We start from the raw sequence: 24,574 nt of genomic DNA, 5'->3' as shown, positions 1-24,574 counted from the left end.
CTCAGTCTCTCAAGTATTTGGGAGTCCAGTTCGACACAGCTTTGGGGTTCGTTTTTCTTCCCGACAACAGGCGTCTCAATCTTCAGTATCAGGTACGCCTGCTCCTGCGGATGCCTCGCCCTCGAGCTTGGGACTTTGTTCAGCTCCTGGGATCAATGACGGCCACCATAGAGGTGGTTCCCTGGGTGAGAGCTCACATGAGGCCGCTGCAGCTTGTTCTGCTCCAGCAATGGTCTCCGAATTCCCAGGAATACCAACGCAGACTAAAGTGGCTTCCTGCGGCCCAGTGCAGTATGGATTGGTGGCTTTCCGACAGCATGCTGCGGCAGGGGATGCCACTGGCTCTTCCTTTTTGGTGTCTGGTGATAACGGATGCTAGCCTTTCGGGCTGGGGAGCTCATTGCCGGGGACACTATGCTCAGGGTCTGTGGTCCACCGCAGAAGCGGGATGGTCCATCAATCGCTTGGAACTGAGAGTGATATTTCAGGCTCTTCTGGCCTTCCACAGGACGCTGAAGGGTCTTCCTGTCCGAGTTCTGCCAACAGCAGTGGCCTACATCTTTCGTCAGGGCGGCACTCAGTGCAGGGCCCCTGCTGTGGAGGCGTCTCAGATTTGCGACTGGGCCGAGCGCCACTGAGAGCTGCTGTCCACGGCTCACATAGCCGGTCAGAGCAACGTACAAGCCGATTTCCTCAGCAGACATCAAATCGACTCGGCGGAATGAGAACTGGCAGAAGAAGTTTTTCTTCAGATTTGTACCAAATGGGGGACTCCAGGCTTGGACCTCATGGCGTCAAGCGTAAACGCCAAAGTCCCTCGCTTTTTCAGCAGAAGGAGAGATCCTCGCTCGGCGGGGTTGGATGCCCTGGCTCAACCTTGGCACTCGGGCCTCCTGTATGTGTTCCCTCCTTGGCCCTTGGTAGGGTGAGTGCTACTTTGGGTTCGCCTGCACTGAGGATTGGTGATCCTCATCGCCCTGGATTGGCCAAGGCGTCCGTGGTGGTACGCAGATCTCTGGCAGATGCTGGTGGACGCGCATCTTCCTTTGACTTGGGTTCCAAACTTGTTAGTTCAGGGTCCGGTGATCCTTGCCGCTGTGGTCTTACGGCCTGGCTCTTGAGAGGGCGCAATTGAGGGACAAGGGCTATTTTAATAAGGTTATTGCCCCGCTCTTGCAGGCTCGCACACGGTCTACCTCTGCGACTTATGTTCGAATCTGGCACACTTTTGAGGCGTGGTGTACTCCAAAGTCTATCTCGCCGACTCTGGCAACAGTCTCGCTTTTGCTGGACTTTTTGCAGGACGGGCTACAAAAGGGCCTGGCCTACAATTCCCTTCAAGTTCAAGTGGCAGCGTTGGCCTGCTTCCGGGGGAAAGTCTCCGGTTTGTCCCTTGCTGCTCATCCGGATATTGTCTGATTTCTCAGAGGGGCACTTCGTCTCCGTCCTCCTTTGCGGTCGCCCTGTCCGGCTTGGAACTTGTGGCTCATGTTGAAGGCGCTCCAGCGATCTCCGTTTGAGTCTCTTAAACGGGCTTCTGAAAAGGGTGTGACTCTCAGACAGTCCTTTTAGTGGCAATGACGTCGGCGAGAAGAGTGTCTGAGCTTCAGGCTCTTTCCTGTCGGGATCCTTTTCTACAGTTCTCGAAATCCGGGGTAACTGTTCGTACTGTGCCTTCCTTTCTGCCTAAGGTGGTTTCAGCTTTTCACCTGAATCAGCACATTTTTCTTCCTTTCTTTTGTAAGGAGGAGTTTCCGGACTTCTGTGGGCAATTGCGCCTTTTGGATGTCCGCAGGGCTCTGTGGCAGTATCTGCAGATGTCAGATGAGTTTAGGAATTATGATCATTTATTTGTTCTGTTGGCAGGTCCCCGACGGGGGTTTCCAGCGTCTAAGGCCACTATAGCCCGCTGGCTTAAGGAACTCATTTTTTCTGCTTATCTGCTTTCAGGGCGGTTGCTGCCTGAAGCGTTTAAAGCGCACTCTACGAGGGCAATGTCCTCTTCGTGGACTGAAACGGGTGTCTTTTCTCTTCAAGAGATCTGTCATGTGGCTACCTGGGCTTCTCAGCTCTCTTTTGTAGGCATTACAGGCTGGATGTGGCAGTGCGGCAGGATGCGTATTTTGGAGCGCAAGGGCTTGCTCGTGGAGTTGCCTGTTCCCACCTTACTTAGGGAATGCTTTGGTACATCCCATCAGTTAATGGATTCATCTGCTGTTGATGACAAGGAAGGGAAAGTTAGGTTCGTACCTTGATAATTTTCTTTCCTTTAGTCACAGCAGATGAATCCATGATCCCTCCCTGACTGGCTTTAGTTTTTGTACATATATTGCATACAGACATTGTGCCTCATCAGGAGTACTTGAAGACAAGCTGTCAGAGTTACTACATGCTGTTTTTATTGCAGGAGGTTGATAACGTCCCTCCTTTGGTTATTGCTCTGGTTCAGGGGTGTTTGTTCTCTTGAGGAAAGTTTATGTTATTTTGCCTTTCTTATTCACTCTGCTTTGGAGATTTCATATACTGAAGGCAGAGGGAGTTGGGCATCCAGGAACACCATGTGCTTTCAGTGTTCCATATCTCCACCTGCTGGTAGGCGGATACAACCCATCAGTTAATGGATTCATCTGCTGTGACTAAAGGAAAGAAAATTATCAAGGTGTGAACCTAATTTTCCCTTAAAACAAATAGGAGGAAGTATTGTTTCACTCAACGAATAGTTAAGCTCTGGAACTCATTTCCAGAGGATGTGGTAACAACAGTTAGTGTATCTGGATTTAAAAAAAGGTTTAGACAAGTTCCTGGAGGAAAAGTCCACAGTGTGCTATTGAGATAGACATGGGGAAGCCACTGCTTACCCTGGAATTGGTAGAATGGAATGTTGCTACTATTTGGGTTTCTGCTGGGTACTTGTGACCTGGCTTGGCCACTATTGGAAATAGAATATTGGGCTAGATGGACCACTGGTCTGTCTCAGTATGGCTATTCTTATGCTCTTAAGCTTATGCTCTAAAGCTGAATTGTTTAAAAATCTGCACAGTTACCACCCCCAAAACAAAGGCAGGAGCTGATTTCAAATTCATTCTGAGTACCTCCCCGTGTCCCTGACTGTGTTTCTGGTTTGTGTTTCAGATGCAGGTGACATTTGAGAACGTCTTTGTCTCTTTCTCCCAGGAGGAGTGGGAGTATTTAGATGAGGAGCAGAAGGAGCTTTGGAGGGAGGTGATGAAGGACAACTATGAGATCCTGATGTCTCTAGGTAAGAGTTTCCCGTTATTCTTAAATTCTCTTCTCAGGCACATTGGCAGTGGGTGAGGCTCAGTGCAAGAAGCCTGGGTGACTGATAATGAATGATGACGAGATGACCCATTCCATATACAATGCAAGCAAGAAAGAAAGAGGGAATCAGCAACAGAAACCAAACAACACAACAGAAGAAGTCTAGTGAACCATGGATGGACCTCAGAGGCGAGGTCTTAGGCTGAAGGAAGCAAAGTTTATTGAAGGACCCAACGCTTTACATACAAATAAAGCATTAAAACTATTAGTACAGACAATATAAATTATATAGTAAAAACATACAAATTAATTGTAAAAAATAAAAACATAATTGTAAAAAAGGGTACAGAAACCATACGATGTTCTCACAGCATAGCATCAGGGGCAGATTGACGTATCGGGCAACTGGGCAGTGCCTGAGGGCCCAGAGCAGTGGGGGGGGGGGGGGGGGTGGTGAATACTTCCTCCACAAATCTCTCTGTCCTCAGGTCTGGAACTCCCTCTCTCTTACCCCCTCTCCCGCTCTGGCATTTTCCGTCACTGACACTCCTCCCCCAACCCCAGCGCATTTACCTCAAACGTTCCTTTCTTCGTACAGTGTCCTGGCACATCCTGTCTGCTGCTGGCTGGGACCTTCTCTCTGCCAAGGCCCGTCCTTGCGGAAGTGAGATTTGGGTTTCTGCCAGGTACTTGTGACCTGGATTGGCCACTGCTGGAAGAAGGATACTGGGCTAGATGGATCATTGGTCCGACCCAGTATGGCTGTTCTTATGTTTGATCTTATGCTCAATCTAGGGAGGGGCTACGCTAACTGCTTTTACCGTGTTTTCTGGCAATCAGTTCCAGAGTTTAATTACCTATTCAGTGAAGAACATAACATCTTAATAACAGACTATAGACTTTTCCGTCAGGAACTTGTCCAAACCTTTTTTTAAACCCAGATATGCTAACCACCGTTACCACATCCCCTGGCTGTGAGTTCCAGAGCTTAACTATTCTTTCAATGAAAAAATATTTCCTCCTATTTATTTTAAAAGTATTTCCATGAAACTTCATTGAGTGTCCCCTAGTCTTTGTACGTTTGAAAGAGTGAAAAATTGATTCACTTTTACCCATTCTACACCATTCAGGATTTTAAGGACCTTAATCGTATCCCCCCTTATCTGTCTCTTTTCTAAGCTGAAGAGCCCAAACCTCTTTAGCCTTTCCTCATATGAAAGGAATTCCATCCCCTTTATCATTTTGGCCGCTCTTGTTTGAACCTTTTCTAATTCCACTATATCTTTTTTGAGATACGGTGACCGGAATTGAACACAGTACGCAAGGTGAGGTAGCATTCTCCGAGGACAAGCAGGCTGCTTGTTCTCACTGATGGGTGACGTCCACGGCAGCCCCTCCAATCGGAAACTTCACTAGCAAAGGCCTTTGCTAGTCCTCGGGCGCCCATGCGCACCGCGCATGCGCGGCCGTCTTCCCGCCCGAATCGGCTCGTGTTTGTCAGTCTTCTTTTGTCCGCGCTCGGTACGGTCGTGTTTGCGCCGTTCGCGCCCCTTAAGTTGACCCTCGTGCGTTTTTTGACTTTCGATTTAAAAAAAAAAAAAAAAAAGGGATTTCGGAGAAGGGCCTTTCGGTCTTTTTCCCCTTCCCGTATTTCCAGTTTTTGGCCCCGTTAAGTTTTCTTTCGTTTTCGGGGTAGGCCCTTTTGAGGCCTCGGGTCGAGTTTTTTCTCCCCCTCTTTTTGGTGCCTTACCGCAATTACAAATTTGATTTCGCCGGCGTGATTTTTCCGCCCATGTCATCGAAGTCTCCCAGCGGCTTCAAGAAGTGCACCCAGTGCGCCCGGGTAATCTCGCTCACTGATAGGCACGCGTCGTGTCTTCAGTGTCTGGGGGCTGGGCACCGCCCGCAGGCCTGTAGTCTTTGCGCCCTTTTACAGAAAAGGACTCAGGTAGCGAGATTGGCCCAGTGGAATGTTTTGTTCTCGGGCTCTTCATCGGCACCGGGAGTATCGAGTGCGTCAAGACCTCCGCCCTCGGCCGCGACTGTATCGATTGCATCGAGGCATCGACCCTCTGCATCGTCGGGGCTGAGACATCGGAAGGCTGCGTCGGCGTCGGTGGTACCGGGACCTCCACTAGTGCTGATGTCGTCAGACGGTGGTGCTTCGACTGGAGTGCAGGTGAGGGCTGTCCATTCCCCTGCTGGTGGCGGTGAGCCTTCGGGTGGGTCTCCCCCTACCCTGAGGGCTTCTGCGGTACAGCCCCCCCCCGAGACCGACCTTCTTCGGCCTCGGCCCCGAGGAAGCGACGGCTGGATTCTACGTCCTCCTCGTCGGTACCGGGAAGCTCCGGTGACATGCTTCGTTTGAAAAAGTCAAAGCGGCATCTACACCGGTCTCCTTCCCGCGTCGGTACCGAGAGCTCCGGGTCGCCGAGGGAGTCGGCATCCAGTAGGCATCGGCACTGGGAGGACCGCTCACCCTCTGTTCAGGAGGTGTCGATGCGCTCCACCTTGGACAGCCCGGAACAGCCTCCACGCCCGGAACAGACTCTGACTTCGACACCTGCATCGGCTTCCATGTCTTTTTCCACAGCTTCCTGCACGAGAGTCTCCGGGCCGTTCTCCCAGAGATCCTGGGAGAGCTGTTGCGCCCTTCCCCTCCGGTACCGGGGGGTGCTTGCGCCACCGGTACCGTCGAGTGATGCGCCGGCTGGCCCCTTGCCCAGGGTGAGGTCTCCGACATCAGTGCCGCTTGCGGGGCCGACTGCGGTCGCCTCCCAAGAAGGCTCCCCGACGACGTCGGCGGAGGGAGCTTCGCCGGTGCGGGCGAGGGAGTCTACCTCTCGACGCTCACACCATGGCCGTGTTTCCACGGAGTCGAGCCGGGCACGGCTTCAGACACAGGTTCATGAACTTGTGTCTGATACTGATGGTGAGGCCTCGTGGGCGGAGGAGGAGGACATCAGATATTTCTCTGACGAGGAGTCTGATGGCCTGCCTTCTGATCCCACTCCCTGCCCTGAAAGGCAGCTTTCTCCTCCCGAGAGTCTGTCTTTTGCGGCCTTTGTCCGGGAGATGTCTACGGCCATCCCCTTCCCGGTGGTTGTGGAGGACGAGCCCAGGGCTGAAATGTTTGAGCTCCTGGACTATCCTTCTCCACCTAAGGAAGCGTCCACAGTACCCATGCATCATGTCCTCAAAAAGACATTGCTGGCGAACTGGACCAAGCCTTTAAGTAATCCCCACATTCCCAAGAAGATCGAGTCCCAGTACCGGATCCATGGGGACCCAGAGCTGAGGGAGCATGCTTCGGCGCCCCCGGGAAAGGACTCTAGAACCTTAGACTCCTTTGGGAGGAAGGCCTACCATTCTTCGTTTTTCCGTCTTAGGCAAGCATTTTCAATTTTGTGCGCTGCCTTTCGGTCTTGCGACAGCTCCCCGCACCTTTTCCAAGATTATGGTAGTGGTGGCGGCGGCATTGCGGAGGCAGGGCATTTTGGTGCACCCTTATCTCGACGATTGTTGATTCGGGTCAAGTCCAAGATGGAGAGCGAAATAGTTACAGCCGAGCGATGCATTTTTTGGAGTCCCTCGGTTGGGTGGTGAATCTGTCCAAGAGTCATCTCAGTCCGTCGCAGTCTCTGGAATATCTGGGGGTTCTATTCGATACGGTAAAGGGCAGGGGATTTTTACCGCCCCTTCGGATTCTCAAGCTGCAGGATCAGATTTGTTGATTTCTTGCGGAGCGAATGCCGATGGCCCGTGCTTACCTTCAAGTTCTGGGTATGATGGTGGCAGCCATAGATGTAGTTCCGTGGGCCAGGGCGCATATGCAACAGTTGCAGTCAGATCTTTTGAGCCGTTGGGCTCCTCAAACGCAGGAGTTGGAGATGCGTTTGCCATTGTCCAGAATTCCTCGTTGCAGCTTGCGCTGGTGGCTCCACACAGGCAACTTGAAAAAGGGAATGCCTTTAGAATCCACAGCATGGATAGTACTCACTACAGATGCCAGTCTGACAGGCTGGGGTGCTCATTGTCTCGGTCAGGTAGCCCAAAGTCGGTGGTCTTGGGAGGAAGCTCAGTGGTCCATCAACCGGTTGGAGACTCGGGCCATTCGCTTGGCTCTTCAGTTCTTCCAGGTTCTCCTTCTCGGCAAGGTGGTCAGAGTTCTTTGCGAGAACGCCATGACCGTGACTTATGTTAACCATCAAGGGGGCACAGAGAGCCGAGCGGTCGCAGAAGAGGCGGCGCTTTTGTTTCTCTGGGCAGAACTTCATCTTCAGGCTCTTTCGGCAGGACATGTAGCTGGGGTGGACAATGTGGACGTAGATTTTCTGAGCAGGCATACTCTGGATCCTGGAGAGTGGGCTCTCCATTGGTCAGTGTTCAGTCGTATTGTGTTGGAATGGGGTCTTCCAGTGATGGATCTCATGGTGACAGCAGGCAATGCACAAGTCCATCGGTTTTTCAGTCGCAGGAGTTACTGTATGTTTTTCTGCCGTGGCCCCTAGTCGGTTGAGTGGTTCAGCTCATCGAGTGTCACTCGGGTCTGGTGATGTTGGTTGCTCCAAATTTTCGTGGTATGGAGATCTGGTGCTTCCAGCTGAAGTGGATCCGATTTCTTTGACAGAGGAGGTTCTTTTGTGTCAAGGTCCAATTGTAATGCCAGATCCGTCTCCTTTCTCTCTTATGGCTTGGCTCTAGAGAGGCAAATGCTGAGAAAGAAAGGGTTTTCTTCTAGAGTTATCGCTACGATGTTGAGTTCTCGCAAGCTGTCCACTTCTCGGGCGTATGTTCGTGTCTGGAAACTTTTTGAGCACTGGTGTCAAGATCGGGATTTTGTTCCTCGTCGTGCTTCAATTGCGGAAGTCTTGGATTTTTTGCAGGATGGGTTGGACAGGGGTTTGGCCTTGTCTACTTTGAAGGTGCAGGTGGCGGCCTTGTCTTGTTTCTGGGGAAGGATTCAGGGCAAGTCCTTAGCCTCTTCGCCTGATGTGATTCGTTTCCTGAAAGGGGTCAAGTTGCTTTGTCCTCCTCACTGTTGATTGGTTCCTCCATGGGATCTGAATCTTGTTTTGGATGCTTTGGTTCGGCCTCCTTTTGAGCCTTTGGTTTCGGCTTCTGTTAAAGATCTTTCCTTGAAGGCTGTGTTTTTGGTGGCCATTACGTCACCACGGAGGGTGTCGGAGCTTCATGCTTTGTCTGTAGGGTCCCTTTCTTGTCTTTTTCCAAGGAAAAGGTTTCTTTACGACCAGTGCCTTCATTTTTGCCTAAGTTGGTTTCCAGTTTTCATGTGAATCAGGCGATTTCTTTGCCAGTTCTAGGGGATCCGGCAGGAGATCCAGAGCAACGTCATCTCGCAAAGCTTGATGTTCGGCAGGTATTACGTTGTTATCTAAAGAGAACTCAGGAGTTCAGGACTTCGGATCGGTTGTTTGTTCTGTATGGCGGGGCCAGGAAGGGTGCAGCCGCTTCCAAGGCAACTATAGCCCGTTGGTTAAAGGAGGCGATTGCATCTGCCTATTTATTGAAGGGTCGTGAGGTACCTCAGGTATTTATAGCTCACTCCACTAGGGGAGTGGGGGCCTCCTGGGCGGAAAATAGTATGATCCCTCCGCTGGATATTTGTCGGGCGGCTGTTTGGTCTTCCTTACATTCCTTTGTGAAACATTATAGGATTGATGTGCATGCAAAGGAAGAGGCAAGTTTTGGTGCAGCAGTTTTGACCTCTGTCCTTCGGGGGTCCTGCCCATAGATGTTTACTGCTTTGGTACGTCCCAAGTCTTGACCGGTCTGGAGGGTCACTGAGGAAGGTGAAATTAGATCTTACCTGCTAATTTTCTTTCCTCTAGACCCTCCAGACCGGTCAAGAACCCGCCCTGTTTATAGTTATTGCCAGGAGCTGTTGTTTTGAATGTTACTTTCTTGCAGCTGATGATTGTTATTTAAGTATATTCAGACTTTAATTGCCAGGTACTATTTCTGGTGTGAGTTTGGTTCAGGTTTGGCTCTGTTTCTGGCCTGACTAGGGGGCATGCGATGAAACTGCAGTGTAGTAAATTTAAAACAAATCGGAGAAAATTTTTCTTCACCCAACGTACAATTAAACTCTGGAATTCGTTGCCGGAGAAAGTGGTGAAGGCGGTTAGCTTAGCAGAGTTTAAAAAGGGGTTGGACGGTTTCCTAAAGGACAAGTCCATAAACCGCTACTAAATGGACTTGGGAAAAATCCACAATTCCAGGAATAACATGTATAGAATGTTTGTACGTTTGGGAAGCTTGCCAGGTGCCCTTGGCCTGGATTGGCCGCTGTTGTTGGCAGGATGCTGGGCTCGATGGACCCTTGGTCTTTTCCCAGTGTGGCATTACTTATGTACTTATGTAAGAGACCCATCTCAATAGGTCAGATTGTATGAGCCTACAAGACAAATTCTACTCTCTTGCTAGTCTCTCACCTGTTTCTTGAAAACATAACGGTGTAGCTATTTTAATCTGTAAATTTTTACAGCTTTGTATTGAAAAACAACTTTCTGACAATGAAAGCAGATGGGTAATACTTAAATTATCTTTACAAAACTAGAATCTCTCGTTAGTTAATGTATATGTTCCAAATGTTGATTCTCCTGTGTTTTTTCACAACATAATCTCAGAGATTGCTTCATTTGGTTCTCAGAATATAGTGATAGGTGGTGATTTCAAACAAATACAGACCTTATTTTAGACAGAAAATCTAAATGTCCCCTTAGACCTACCAAAACCCTAGCAAAAATCCAAGATTTAAAACCCACTCTAGGATTGGTTGATCCGTGGCGTCTTTTTCATCCCACTGAGAGACATTTCACTTTCTATTCATCCCCACATGGTAGTTACTCCAGAATTGATTATTTTCTTATCTCCTTCTCGTTGTTATCCATTACCAATAATGCTGAAATATTCAGTAAAACCTTATCTGACCATTCTCCCTTGATGATATAACGGTCAATCATCAAAATCCATCATGGAGATTCAACTCCATAAGGTTACAAGATGAAGATTCTGTTCAATATATCAAAACCAAATTATTAGAATTTTATGAATTTAGTCCTGTTGAAGATTATAAGGCTCTTACATGGTGGAATGCTTTAAAATCTAGTTATTCAGCTGGGAAAAGTTTTGAAAGGAAAAATGATTTGGCAGATAAAATCTCTCACGTTAAAACCCTGGAAAATAGATTTCTGGATGTTAACGACCCGGCTACTCTCCTTACTTTACAATCACTAAAATATGACCTCAATACGGCTCTCTCCGAAGAAGCTTTACAAATAATTCACCTTTAAAAATGTACTATGTACGCAGAAGATAACAAAGGAAGTCATCTTTTAGCTCAATATCTAAAAGCTAAGATGAACAGGATTAGAATATCCCAAATCACTGACTTTGATGATATCGCATATACCAGTGATAATGGCATTACCCAGCAATTTCAAAACTATTATAAGAAGCTATATGACTCTGAAATTCAGTTCTCCAAAGAATCCTTCCAACAATTTGTAAAGGATCTTCATCGCCCTTTAGTCACCACCTTTCCAAAACTCTTAATTAGATAAACCTTTCTCTCCACAAGAACTAATAGACGCCATTAAATCTCTTCCCAAAGGGAAATCTCCCGGGAATGATGGCTTTACTGCCGAATTTTACCAAAATTTGCAGATTTATTGATCCCCAAATTGGATATTATCTATAAATCTTTAATCTCTGATAATCAGCAATCTGGTTCCTTTTTCCAATTCACTATAATTGTCATTCCAAAACTCGATAGAGATTTAAGTAAAGTTGCGAACTATCGCCCTACTTCATTAATAAATATTGACAACAAAATATATGCAAAAATCCTGGCTCTACACCTACAAAACACTCTCCCTGAGCTTATACATAGAGACCAGAACGGTTTCACTCCTAATAGATTGGCTAATGTTAACTCAAGACTGTTGGAATATTCTCGCATTTACAGAAAATATCAAAGAACCTTATGTAGCTGTTTCACTTGATGCCAAAAAAGCAATTGATAGAATTGAATGCCCTTATCTTTTTCATGTGTTAAAATGGTTCAATTTTAGCCCTCAATTTATTAAGATGGTTCAACTTCTCTCAATAAAAATATTTAAAAAAACAAAAGAAGAAGAAGAAAATCACAGTACAATAAATGAAACATTGATTACGTTTACTCAGACAAGGCAAGACCCGAACAACCACAACATGACGCCTGCCACGGAAGCCTAAGAGAATGTAGAAAGGTTGTTTTACCTGCAGTGCATAATTAAGCTGTTCGTTGTACCAGAGGATGTGGTCAAAGGAACTATGATAGAGGGGTTCAAAAGAGGAAAATCCATAAAAATATTTGTAGTCAAGTAACATAGTAGATGACGGCAGAAAAAGACCTGTACGGTCCATCCAGTCTGCCCAAGAAGATAAATTCATATGTGCTACTTTTTTATTTGTACTGTCCTCTTCAGGGCACAGACCGTATAAGTCTGGCCAGCCCTATCCCCGCCTCCCAACCACCAGCTGTGGCACAGACCCTATAAGTCTGCCCAGCACTATCCCTGCCTCTCAACCACCAGCTCTGGCACAGACCCTATAAGTCTGCCCAGCACTATCACCGCCTCCCAACCACCAGCCCCGGCACAGACCGTATAAGTCTGCCCAGCATTATCCCTGCCTCCCAACCTCCAGTCCCACCTCCCACCACCAGCTCTGGCACAGACCCTATAAGTCTGCCCAGCACTATCCTCGCCTCCCAACTACCAGTCCCGCCTCCCACCACCAGCTCTGGCACAGACCGTATAAGTCTGCCCAGCACTATCCCCGCCGCCCAACCACCAGCCCCGGCACATACCGTATAACTCTGCCCAGCACTAGTCCCGCCTCCCAACCACCAGCTCCAGCACAGACCGTATAAGTCTGCCCAGCACTAGCCCCGCCTCCCAATCACCAGCTCTGCCACCCATTCTAGGCTAAGCTCCTGAGGATCCCTTCCTTCTGCACAGGATTCCTTTATGTTTATCCCACGCATGTTTGAATTCCGTTACCGTTTTCATCTCCACCACCTCCCGCAGGAGGGCATTCCAGCTCAGTTGTTGGCTAGTCCTTGACAGAGGAGGAAGTGCTGCCGGAGGCTCTGCCAGTACCAGGAGGGAGGGGAGCGGGGCCTAGCTCCTTCCCCAGCAATGAGGAGGGTCCCTGGGGAGAAGTCCTCAGGAAGGTCCCAGGCCATGGGGCCTACTGGGGCCAGGGACCAGAAGGCCCGGAGGAGTAGCTCTCGTTTTGGATCAGCCCCAGAGAGGAGGGAAAGGAGTCCTGTGGACCGCAGAGTGCAGAAGTCCAGGGGTGGAAGCCGGATCGTTACCCCCTCCACGACTCAGCTGCTCATGGAAGGTGAGCGTGAAGAATGTGGAGAGGGGAGGAAGTTGGTAAAGACCCCTGAAAAACTCTCTAAGGGGATGGTTGGAGAGGAGGGAATGGAGGTGAGCCAGGAGCCTCTGCCTGTTCCTGATCAGGTAGAGAGCGAGGATGGCTGGTCAGAGGAGGAGGAAGAGGAGGAGGTCCAGTTAGAAAGCTGTGATCCAGAAGACACGGCTAAAGGCGTGGTAGAGAGGGTCAGGAAAATCAAGGCCCTGGAAAAGGAGTGTGCAGAGCTGGGGAAGAAGCAAAAAATGGCTAAGGCTTTGAGCAAGTTAGCCCCAGCTGAACACAGGAAGGCTTACAAGAAGGAGGAAGTCCGACTGATAAAACAGCTCCAGCAGAAAGAGAAGCTGTTGGGCTCCTTAAAAAAGGGCAGTGATAATCCCTTGAGGGAGCTTTATTTGAATCAGGAAAGAATGGCCTCTGCTTCTGAACATTTGTGTCCTGAGAGAGAAGTGTGCCAGAAAGAGGCTACAGTGTCTATGAAAGCAGGAGAAAAGGCAGAGTCTGGCTCTGCTTGTATGTTTAAACGTCAGCCTGTAACAGAGGACTTGTCAGGGTCTGATAATCAAGCTACTTTAACTTTTATGAAGGCTTTGGCAAGCCAGCCAGATGTACTCACTGTGGAAAAGACTCCAGACAGGAGGTGGTTGGACTTGGTTCTGGTGTCTTTTCAGAACCTGTGATACCACCTAAGGGACAAGAATCTGAAACAAGACTGATTCCTAAACTGTTGCACATTGTAGAAACTGAGAAAGGAGACTTGGGAGGCAGTCTGCTTTCCAAGCAGGTGTTAGTAGCAACATCCAGTGAGGAGGAAAGCAGTTTACATGTTAAAGGAATGGATACAGCTTGTGCAGAGATGGCAGGAGGACTGCAGTACTCTGGAAGGCTGGCTCAGGTGCAGCCAGTTGACTCTCTGATTGCAGGAGTTCAGCTTGCTGTGCAGCCAGGTTCTGAGGAGCTACGCCCCAGAGGGTTGGATGGACAGGAGTTCCCATCCAATCAGGAGGGAGAAGGGGGAAAGCCTGAGGTGAAACCAACTACCAGTCTCCTGCAAGACCTGCCTGTGTGGAGAGGACAGCATACAGACAGCCAGCAGGGGTCAGATGATGCTCTGCAGACAGAACTAAACACCAGATCTTCAGCCCAGGCCTGTGGGGTTTTGCTGCAGGATAAGGACAGCTCTGTAGGGGGATTGAGTTTGGACTTGGGGGGGAGGGTTGCTATGGATAGAGAATGTTTGAAGGAGGGGGGCATATCTGATGTGATAAATATGTGTATTGATAAGAGGGGGGAGGGGGGTGAAGGGGTATTTTCTGAATTGATACATTTGTCTGTTGGGGAAAAGGGAGGTGGGGATCAAGGGGGAGGGGGCACGGCACGGCAGGGGGGGGAGGGTGAGGCAAGTGAAGGGATAGCAGGGGGGCAATCGGAGGGGGGGACGGTACGAGATGGGCAGGATGCACTGAGTTCAGGGAAAGGTGGGAGAGGGCAGTGGGAGCAGGGGGCTAAGTCCTTTGCTGCGGTAGTAGGTAGTGGGGGGAGAAGAGAGGGGGGAGGGTTTCCATGGGGTGGTAGGGCGGGGGCAGGTTTTGGGGAAGAGGGGAGAGGTCGTGGGCAAGTACCCAGGAGGCGGAATGTGGTACAAGTTAGATGGGTGGGGGAGGGGGGGATGCCTTCCAGGGACACAGTATTGAGGTTGGTTTTGGGGCTAGGGTTTATCCCAGAGGACCTTTATGCATGCATACATCCGGTGAACATCCCGGAGTACGATGTCAGTTTCTTGACACAGAGAGGAATGGAGGTCTTCTGGGAGAGGTATGAAGGGGTAAGGGGGAGAGGGGAGTGGAAAAATTATAAAGTGGTCCCGATCAGCAGACCTGACCTGGTGCAGGTGACTCTGTTGGTGCGGAACGAGTCCATTTCAGGGGCAGACCTGGCTTTCTGGTTACAGAGGTATGCAGAGTTGAGAACTCCGTTGACTAAACTCCCGGACCCCAGTAGGGTATGGGCGGGTGGATGGGGGGCTTTGGTTAAATTAAATCAAGTGGACCAGGTGATACAGCACATTCCCTCAGCGGCGTTCATAGGGAGGGACAGAATTTTGTGCTTCTATAAAGGACAGCCGAGGCAGTGTTTTAAGTGTGGGTCCTTTCGGCACTTTAGCATGTCCTGCCCAGTAATGCAGTGTGCAAAATGTGGGGCCAAGGAGCATTCCACGGAGGATTGTACCTCCGTTAGATGCAATCTTTGTGGGGGTCTGGGGCACGCATTTAGAGATTGTCCGCAGGCTTCTCATAATGGGGGAGAGGATGGCACGGGAAGGGATAGTCAAATGCAGGAGGGGGGGAGGGGAGAGGAGGGACAGGGGACAGGGGTCCAGGGTACGGATGGTGTGGAGGAAGAGTTGACAAGTCAGGGGGGGGAGAAACGGGGGGGAGCTCAGAGGCAGGAGGGTGAGGACGAAGGATGGTTACGGGTCTCAAAGAAACAAAAGGGAAAGGGAAGGGGGATGGGGATGCGGGTAGCTGCTGGGAGGGGGTTAGAGCAAGGGATAGAGGTTGGGAATAAATTTGGGGGTTTGGAAGTAGAAGGAAGGGAGGAAGAGATAGTAGAGGAGGGAAGAGGGGATAATAGAGGATGGCAGGAGGGGGAAGGAAGCAGGCAGGAGGCAGTGAGGGAGGGAGGGGGAAAGGTGAGGGGTAGGAAGAAGGGGGGAAAGGTTAGGATGGAGGAGGGTTGCTTGGAAGAGGGGGGGGATATGGAAGTTGAGAGTGTGGAGGAGGGAGGGGGGAGGGGGGAAGGGGGTATAGGAAGGGGAGAAGGGGGGAAGAGGAAATCTGGAAGAAATAGTGTTTTTCAAGCAGTAGATAAGGGGGGGGAAGGGTCGGAGGACGAAACAGAGGGGGAGGAGGGTGGGGAGGAGGGGGAGCGGGGAGATGGTTGTGCCTTAGGGGGAGGAGGGGTTGTAGGTGAGGAGAAGAAGAAGAAGGGGAGGAAGAAAATAAGGGGGGAGGGGGGAAGGAAAGAGAGGATTTTTGAATTTGGAGTGAGGGACTGGGCGGAGGAGGAAGATGTGGGGGATGGTAAGGTACAGGATTTAGGTGGCGGGTTAGAGCAGAAGGAAGGGAAGAAGGAGAAGTTTGTGCAGGGGAGGCGTTTCTCTAGATAGAGGTGATGGCGGGAGTGCTGTTATTCTTTGCCACGCTTAATGTGGCTAGTGTCTCCTCCCAGAGGGCGAGATGTGTGGCCTTCGATGGCCTCTCTGCTATACAGGCAGATTGTTTCTTGATTCAGGAGACGAGATTGCAAACATTGGATGCTGTCAGGCGGGCGAAACAGGCATGGAGATGGGGTCCTTCAGTTTGGGGGCTGGCAGGGGAAAGGTATGGGGGGGTAGGTATTTTGTTCAAGACACATAAGGTGGTAATTCAACGGGTGGTGGAGTTAGGGGTAGGGAGGTGTTTGGTGGTGGATGTGTTATTGCACGGGGTGGCTTTAAGAATTATTAATATCTATGGGCCCCAGAGTAAGAGGGGGAGGTCACTGTTGTTCGGGAAAATCAGGCCATATCTGTATACGTCCCGTCAGTTGGTGTGGGGAGGGGATTTTAATACGATCCTGAGGAAAGAAGATAGTGGGGGTAGGTCAGCACAGGTGCGTTATGATGGGGTGAGGTTGGCAGGGATCATGAAGGGAGCAGGGTTGGTGGACGTGTTTTTGGAACATTTTGCAGGAAGGGAGGGTTTTACGTTTTCCAGGGGTAGTTGTAGAAGTAGGATAGATAGGTTTTTGGTTCGGGGAGGGGCATGTGGGCAGGGGCCTAGACTGGTGGAGGTGGATTTTTCAGATCACAAGTTGGTGTTAATTAAGTTAGGAGGTGCGGGAATTCACAGGTCAGGAAGGGGTATGTGGAGACTAAATTTAAAATGGCTAAGGGAGGGGCCGGTACAGAGGGAATTTTTGGAGTTTCTGATAGATCAATCGTCTTTACAGGGTATTTTTTCATCTCCAGGGGATTGGTGGGAGGAAGTGAAACGGCGCACGAAGGTCTTTTTCATACGTCAGGCGAGACGGGAGGGACGGGAGGTAACCCGGCTAGGGATGGCATTAAAGAAGAGGAGAGATAATTTAATTTCTAGAGGGGGGAGGAGGGAGGATATAGAGGTGGTGCAGTCAGAAATGGAGAAGGTGCAATATAACAGGTACGCCTCTTTGGTGTACGAAAGGGATTTTGGGAAACTGTTGAGCCCAGATCCTTTCGTATGCTGCAAGGAGAGAAGGGAACATAGGATAATAGAGGGGTTAAGGGATGAAAGGGGGGTCATCAGAGATTCAAGGGAAGGGATCCTGGGGGTGGTGGGGGATCATTTTGAGCAGTTTTTTTCTGATCAGAATTTGGACAAGGAAGTCATGAAGAAGTATGTAGAAGGGACCCCGGGGGTGGGAAACTGGGGGCCTCATCTCCAGGTTCTGGAACAGCCCTGGACGTTGAAGGAAGTGGAGGAGGCCATCGGGGCCTTGCGGAGCAGGACCTCGCCGGGACCTGATGGGCTCCCAGCGGAGTTTTATCAGGCATTCAAACACCAGCTGGCTCCGATTTTGTTGGAGGTCTGGGAGGTGGCACGGAGGACGGGTTCCTTGCCAAAGTCTTTTTCAGAGTCAGCACTGGTTCTCCTTAGTAAAGGCAAAGATTCTCGGCTTATGGCTAATTGGCGGCCTATAGCATTGTTAAATAGCGACCGGAAGGTCTTTGCGCATATGCTCTTAGCACGGATGAGACAGGTATCTGGGGGGGTGCTGGCGATCTCACAAGGTTGTGGGGTTCCGGGCAGGGGGGTGTTGGAGGCAGTGGCATGGGTACGGGAGGGTCTGGAGCGCAGTCGGGAGGATCAGAAAGGGCGGTTACTGGTAGCCCTGGACCAGGACAAAGCCTTCGATAGGGTACAGTGGGATTTTTTATGGGAGGTGTTAATTCATTATGGGTTTCCAAGGGGATGGGTAGAACAGCTTCGGTTATTGTATACCAATGTGCGGTGTTTTCCATTGGTGAATGGCTGGAAGGGGAAGGATTTTGGGATTACGGCAGGAGTGCGACAAGGGTGTCCCTTGAGCTCTCTGCTGTATACCTTCGCCATTGACCCATTTGTGCGGCGTTTGGAGTTGAGTGGTGAAGAGGGATTGCAAGGGGTGGAGGTGAGCAAGGGGAAGCAACTACGGGTGGTGGCCTATGCGGACGATATTACGGTCTGGGTAGCAGATAAGACAGAAGGCAGGAAATTGCAAGGGATGATTTCAAGGTATTCGCAGGCGTCAGGATCGCGGGTGAATTATCAGAAATGTAAAAGCTTATGGGTGGGACCGGCAGGGGCAAGGTTTGAATTGGAGGGTGGGTTCCCACAGGCTACAGAGAGGATAAGGGTTCTGGGGATACAGTTTGAGGCAGGGGACTATGGATTGATTAATTGGAATCAGAAGATTGAAGAGGCAAGGGCAAAGGTAGAGAGGTGGAAGGGCTGGAGGATGTCGATGGCAGATCGGGTTCGTTTGATCAAATCCCATGTAGTGCCAATGTTTTTATTTTTAAGTTACATCTGTCTGTTACCAGAGCGTTGTTACACGGCACTTTACAGTGTGTTTTTTCAAATGCTATGGGGTAACCGGATGAATCCAGTCAAAAGAAACATCACATACTTGCCAAGGAATGAGGGAGGGGTAGGTATGGTTAACCCAGTGTTAGTTTTCAGTTCTTTGTTTCTTCAATTTAATTTGGGTCGGGCAGTAGATCAAGAACCCCCGGGGTGGGCAGAGAGTGTTATTCAGTGGTGGAAGGAATATTGGGTCCCCTGGCTGGGAGGGGGGAGGGTGAGGGTTTTGAGGAAAGGCTTTCCGGAGGGGGTAGGGTATTATCGGACCCTGGTCAAGTTAGTACGGTTGTGGGGTGTTATGGTAGAGGAAATAAAGGAAGGGAGGAGGGAGGATTGGGTGGAAAGGGTGCGCACTCAGAGATTTTCTTCTCCACTGGTACTTAGGGATGCTCCTGGGTCGGTATTGGAGCGGGGTTTGCGGTTAGTGTCATCAGAAAGGATCCCACACAAGTACAGGGACATTGCTTGGCTGTCCTTGCATGGAAAGCTATATGTAAGGGGAAATCTGAAGGACAGGAACATGAAGGACCGTGACTGTCCGAGGGGGGAATGTGTTGGAAAGGTAGAAACCATGAACCATTTTTTAAAGGAATGCCCTTTTTCCATTCAGGTGTGTGACAGAGTGGCTTCTCTGTTACAAATTCCTAGTTTTCGATCTTACACCTACGCGGATTGGGTTTATGGGAGACAGCAGGGGAAAGGGCAGCTGGAGCCGGTAACGGGGTTTCTGATCTCTGTCATTGTCAGGTTCTGTCTTTGGATGGCGCGCTGCGGGGTTTCCCTGCGTCAGGAGTACAGGTCTGTTGAGGGGGTCAGTTGGGATATAGTAAGGGCGGTCCAGGAGGTAGCACGGTGGGAAAGGGCGGAGGTAGGGATTGGTAAATTTTTTATTTGGTGGAAGCATGTTAAGTTAAAACTGTCATGATTTTTTGGTTTCAGATGGGTATTGGTTTTATTAGGGTTCCTGGGTAGGGGGGGGGGGACTTGTGAATATGTATATAGTGGGCTGATTTGTATTTATGTATTTTTAATGTACGGTTGTCTATTGATTTCCGTCTCTATAAATAAAAGAGTTCTCCAAGCATCCACTACTCTCTCCGTGAAAAAATACTTCCTGACATTCTTCTTGAGTCTGCCCCTTCGCAGAGCCATTGCTCGTCAGTGAAAAATGAACCATGAGAAATAGATCTACTTTTTGGGCTCTGACAGGCATTTGTGACCAGACTGGCCACCATTGGAGACAGGATCAAGACTCTGATGGCTGTTATATCGATGTGGGAAGACCAACAAGGAGCTTTTAAATATCAGCTTGAGTGACATCATCTGTTCTATCTGCATCTCTGGTAATCGTCAGCATGGATATGTTGTATTTTCTGCTTCGAGGGAATGTAAAGGGGTCTGTGTATTACATTTGTACCCCGCGCTTTCCCACTCATGGCAGGCTCAATGCGGCTTACATGGGGCAATGGAGGGTTAAGTGACTTGCCCAGAGTCACAAGGAGCTGCCTGTGCTGGGAATCAAACTCAGTTCCTCAGGACCAAAGTCCACCACCCTAACCACAAGACCACTCCTCCGCACATGTAAGTGGCGCTTGGTAGTGTGGGCGTGTGGAATTGCCTTTGTTTTAAATGGAGGCCTAAATAGCCGTCTGCTAAAACAGAAATCTGCATGCAGCCATTTAATGAGTTCAAAACTGAAGCAAAAAATCAGCGTGATGCCTTCTTCCAAGGTGAACCCAATAAATGCACTCCGTGGACCTGCAGCATATACACGCGGTCCACGGAGTGAATTTCTTGGGTTCACCTTGGAAGAAGGCATCACACTGTTTTTTTTTGCTTCGGTTTGAAACTTGGTTTCAATTTAAAGCCCCTGACGCAGCCCTGGTGGGCGAAACACAGTCTGTGTTGGGCAATGACTCTAGAATAAAGTTTTGAACCATATCATTGACTGATCTGCTGTGTTTGTTTCCACGTTGGATTTTGTGGATCGGTTGCCTATCTGTTTTTTGCAGCCATTTAATGCCTGAGCAGGTTCACATTTTAACGCAGCGGTAATCGGTCAGTGCACAATTACCGCCAGACGCACCTACACCATGAACCCACGCTACAAAGTAGAAAAATGTTTTCTGACATGGAAAATGGCACACGGCAAACTTTGTGTATGCCGGACGGTAGTGCTGATTTCCACATGGCAACCCTATGACCCTTAAACTTGTTAAATTGTTCTTCTCTTACAATAACAAACCAGCAATGAGAAGCCGGTAATTATTTCTTAAAATCCTTTAAGGAATCAAAACAGCCTTATAAGTAGTGGAAAATCTAAGTCCAAAGTACTTTTTCTATTAGTTCGTCAGCCCAACATGTTTCGGCATTCAGGGGTAAAATTGTAAAATGGACAAACAAACCCCCTAAAGATAAACACAAATAACTAAGAATAAAAAACACATAGCACCCCACAAACCCCTCCCTTAAAAATATATAAAAAAAAGTTTATCTAGGCGGCTTTAGGTGGATTGTTTGTCCATTTTCCAATTTAATAATTACTGGCTCATCATTGCTGTTTTGTGCCTGTGATACGTTTGGATTGTAAGATTGTTTTTATGTCTTTTCCTACTATAATACACAATGCTCTTTTTTTTTACTTTTAAGAAAAAGAGGACCCTAAAAACAGTAATACAGAGACACATAACTGGAAGCTCAGTGAGAAGCCTGAAGGGGAAAAGATGTTATCAGAAAGAGACAAAGAGAAAACTTCTTCCAGTTCTGACTGGGGAGAAAAGGAAAAGAATCAAAATAAACAAAAACCTTCACCAGGAGGCTCAGCTCTGTGTGAAAACAGTATCAGTAATCTCAAACAGGCAGGGGAAGAGGAGAGAAACCAGATGAGAGATCAAAGCTGTTCCTGTGATATTTGTCAGATATTCCTCAGCAATCATTTTGTTCTAAAATCACTTCTTAGATCTGATACTGAAGAGAGACCATCTACATGTACGGACAATGGGGGAAATGTCAGTCTAAAGAGAGAACTAGAAGGACAACAGAAAACAGTCCTAAAAGAGAAACATTTTACAGGTTCTGAATGTGGGAAAGGTTTCAATAGGAAGAAAGAGCTAATGCAACACAAGAAAACTAATAAAGAAACTACAATGTGTACATTTACAGAATATGGGAAAAGCTTTACGAACAAAGCAGACATTATAAAATATAAGAAAAACATCACAGGAATATCTTCATGTCCTGGATGTGAGAAAAGCTCCAACAAGGAAGAAAATTTCCACCAAGGACAGAGCTCAGTTTCAAGTGCTGAATGTCAGAAAAGCTTTAGTCAAGAGGAAGCAGTCATAGATCATCAAAAAGCTCAAACTGCTGGGGAATCGGACACTTCTACTAAATCTGAACAAATATTTTGCAGGAAGGCAACACTCTCAAAATACCAGGAAATCAAGAAAAATGAGAGATTATATACTTCTGCTGACAGTGTTATAAGTGCTTGTTGGAAAGGAAACCTCACAATGCCCAAGAGGCTTAATTCAGTAGTGAAACCATTTACCTCTACTATGTGTGGTAAAAGCTTCACTACAGACAGTCTCCGAGACCACCCGAAAACTGACACTGGAATGAACCCATTTACTTGTACTGAGTGTAATAAAAGCTTCAGTCTGAAAGAACACCTCACAAAACACAAGAGAATCCACAGCATTGAGCGATTTCCATGTAATGAGTGTGGTAAAATCTTAAGTAGGAAGCAAACACTGACCATACATCAGAGAATCCACACAGGTGAGAAGCCATTTACATGTACTGACTGTAATAAAAGCTTCAGTCAGAAAGAACACCTCAGAAAACACAAGAGAATCCACAGCATTGAGCGATTTCCATGTAATGAGTATGGTAAAAGCTTAAGTACGAAGGAAACACTGACCACACACCATAGAATCCACACAGGTGAGAAGCCATTTACTTGTACTGACTGTGGTAAAAGCTTTAATACAAAGGGAAAATTGACTGTACACCAGAGACTCCACACAGGTGAGAAGCCATTTACATGTAGTGAGTGTGGTAAAAGCTTTACTATGAAGAAAACACTGACCATACACCAGAGAATCCACACAGGAGAAAAGCCATTTACATGTACTGAGTGTGGTAAAAGCTTTAGTACAAAGGAAAAACTCACCATACACCAGAGAATCCACACAGGAGAGAAGCCATTTATATGTAATCAATGTGGTAAAAGCTTTAGTAAAAAGGGAACACTGACCAAACACCAGAGAATGCACACAGGGGTGAATCTGTTTACATGTAGTGAGTGTGGTAAAAGCTTTACTATGAAGAAAAGACTGACCATACACCAGAGAATCCACACAGGGGTGAATCTGTTTACATGTAGTGAGTGTGGTAAAAGCTTTACTATGAAGAAAAGACTGACCATACACCAGAGAATCCACACAGGTGAGAAGCCATTTACATGTACGGAGTGTGGTAAAAGCTTTACTATGAAGAAAACACTGACCAAACACCAGAGAATGCACACAGGTGAGAAGCCATTTACATGTACTGAGTGTGGTAAAAGCTTTAGTAAAAAGCAAAAACTGACCATACACCAGAGAATCCACACAGGTGAGAAGCCGTTTACATGTAGTGAGTGTGGTAAAAGCTTTACTATGAAGAAAACACTGACCATACACCAGAGAATCCACACAGGTGAGAAGCCATTTACATGTAGTGAGTGTGGTAAAAGCTTTACTATGAAGAAAACACTGACCATACACCAGAGAATCCACACAGGAGAAAAGCCATTTACATGTACTGAGTGTGGTAAAAGCTTTAGTACAAAGGAAAAACTCACCATACACCAGAGAATCCACACAGGAGAGAAGCCATTTATATGTAGTGATTGTGGTAAAAGCTTTAGTGTAAAGGGAACACTGATCAAACACCAGAAAATCCATACAGGAGAGAAGCCATTTACATGTAGTGAGTGTGGTAAAAGCTTTACTGAGAAGCAAACACTGACCAAACATCAGAGAATTCACACAGTAGAAAAGCCATATAAATGTAGTGAGTGTGATAAAAGCTTTCGTAAAAAGGAAAAACTGACCACACATCAGAAAATCCATACAGGAGAGAAGCCATTTATATGTAATCAATGTGGTAAAAGCTTTAGTAAAAAGGGAACACTGACCATACACCAGAGAATCCACACAGGTGAGAAGCTATTTCCATGTCCTAAGCCCATCTAAGCTCAATCACTCTCAGACAATGGACTAGCAGATGTCCAGGCAGGAAGTCTTGTGATGTCATTGAGAATGTGACCTGTTGCCATGCTCCATCTCAAAGCCAGATGCCCAGAATTCAGCTACCCAGGAGCTTTCTAATTGGACCAAGGGCAACCACCTGACGATAAATGCCCAGTTCAGACACTTTAAAAGCAGGGGCTCTTTCTTTAGAAGGAGAGTTCTTCCTGGCTGTTCCTGATGCTCCTGTCCTAGTCGCCGCTGCCCTGAAGTGATTAAATCTAAAAGCAGCTGGACATCACATCCACCTGAAAGAAACGGCTTCAAGCTCCATCAGACAGCAAATCTACAAAGAAACTTCCTGTTCCAGCAAGGATCTCCTGCATCACTCTCCATAGCAGCCTCCATCAATGTGAGTTATCCAGCTTCATTTACAATCAAACCTGTTATTTTGTAGCATACTTCCATTGGTAAAAGATCCTCTCTAAAATTGCCTCTCTATTGTAAATTTGTTATCTTGCCTGTATTAGAAATAAACATTTTCTTTTTAAAGTTAACTATCTGGCCTTTATATTGGTGAAAAGCACATGTCCTCACATGTGCAAGCTCCAAATGCTTTAAGCACATGTTCCTAAACGTACAATGCAGGTTAATGTAATTAATTCAAATTTAGTGTATTTATTGGGGAATAATAAAACAGAATAGAATCAAAATATAAATACAGCACATGTTGCGACCACATGCTCTGAGCGATCCCCTCTATTCTTAAACATCATTTTGGAACTGTAACATTTCCAGTAACACCTCCAGCAAATGTTCTTTCTTTTGAAGAAGCTTAAGTAAATGGGTTACCTCCTTTGTATAGGTCTTGTGGTGCTCCACTGGGGCTAGTTTGCACAGGGCTTTTGCCATCTTAACCTGCTTCCCCAACTCCACCACCTCCTTTTCTGTACTTTTTATCTTCCTCAC

General features: G+C 47.9%; 1 protein-coding gene across 1 annotated transcript in view; it reads left to right on the top strand.

Moving 5' to 3' along the window:
- LOC115460742 overlaps positions 1-23,596 on the top strand; it is a gene marked incomplete at its 3' end in the record, with an annotated part of 49,507 nt that extends 25,911 nt beyond the window's left edge. The window contains exons 3-6 of the mRNA XM_030190496.1: positions 12,414-13,239; positions 13,314-13,909; positions 17,119-18,222; positions 21,038-23,596. Of these exons, the coding sequence (XP_030046356.1) occupies positions 12,414-13,239; positions 13,314-13,909; positions 17,119-18,222; positions 21,038-23,596 (5,085 nt within the window). The remainder of the gene's footprint in view (positions 1-12,413; positions 13,240-13,313; positions 13,910-17,118; positions 18,223-21,037) is intronic.
- Between the last annotated feature and the right edge of the window lie 978 nt (positions 23,597-24,574).

This window comes from Microcaecilia unicolor, chromosome 1 (genome assembly GCF_901765095.1).
Source record: "Microcaecilia unicolor chromosome 1, aMicUni1.1, whole genome shotgun sequence".
NCBI lineage: Eukaryota > Metazoa > Chordata > Amphibia > Gymnophiona > Siphonopidae > Microcaecilia > Microcaecilia unicolor.
Note: the sequence above shows the minus strand (reverse complement) of the source record. Positions and strands in the feature narration are given on the sequence as shown.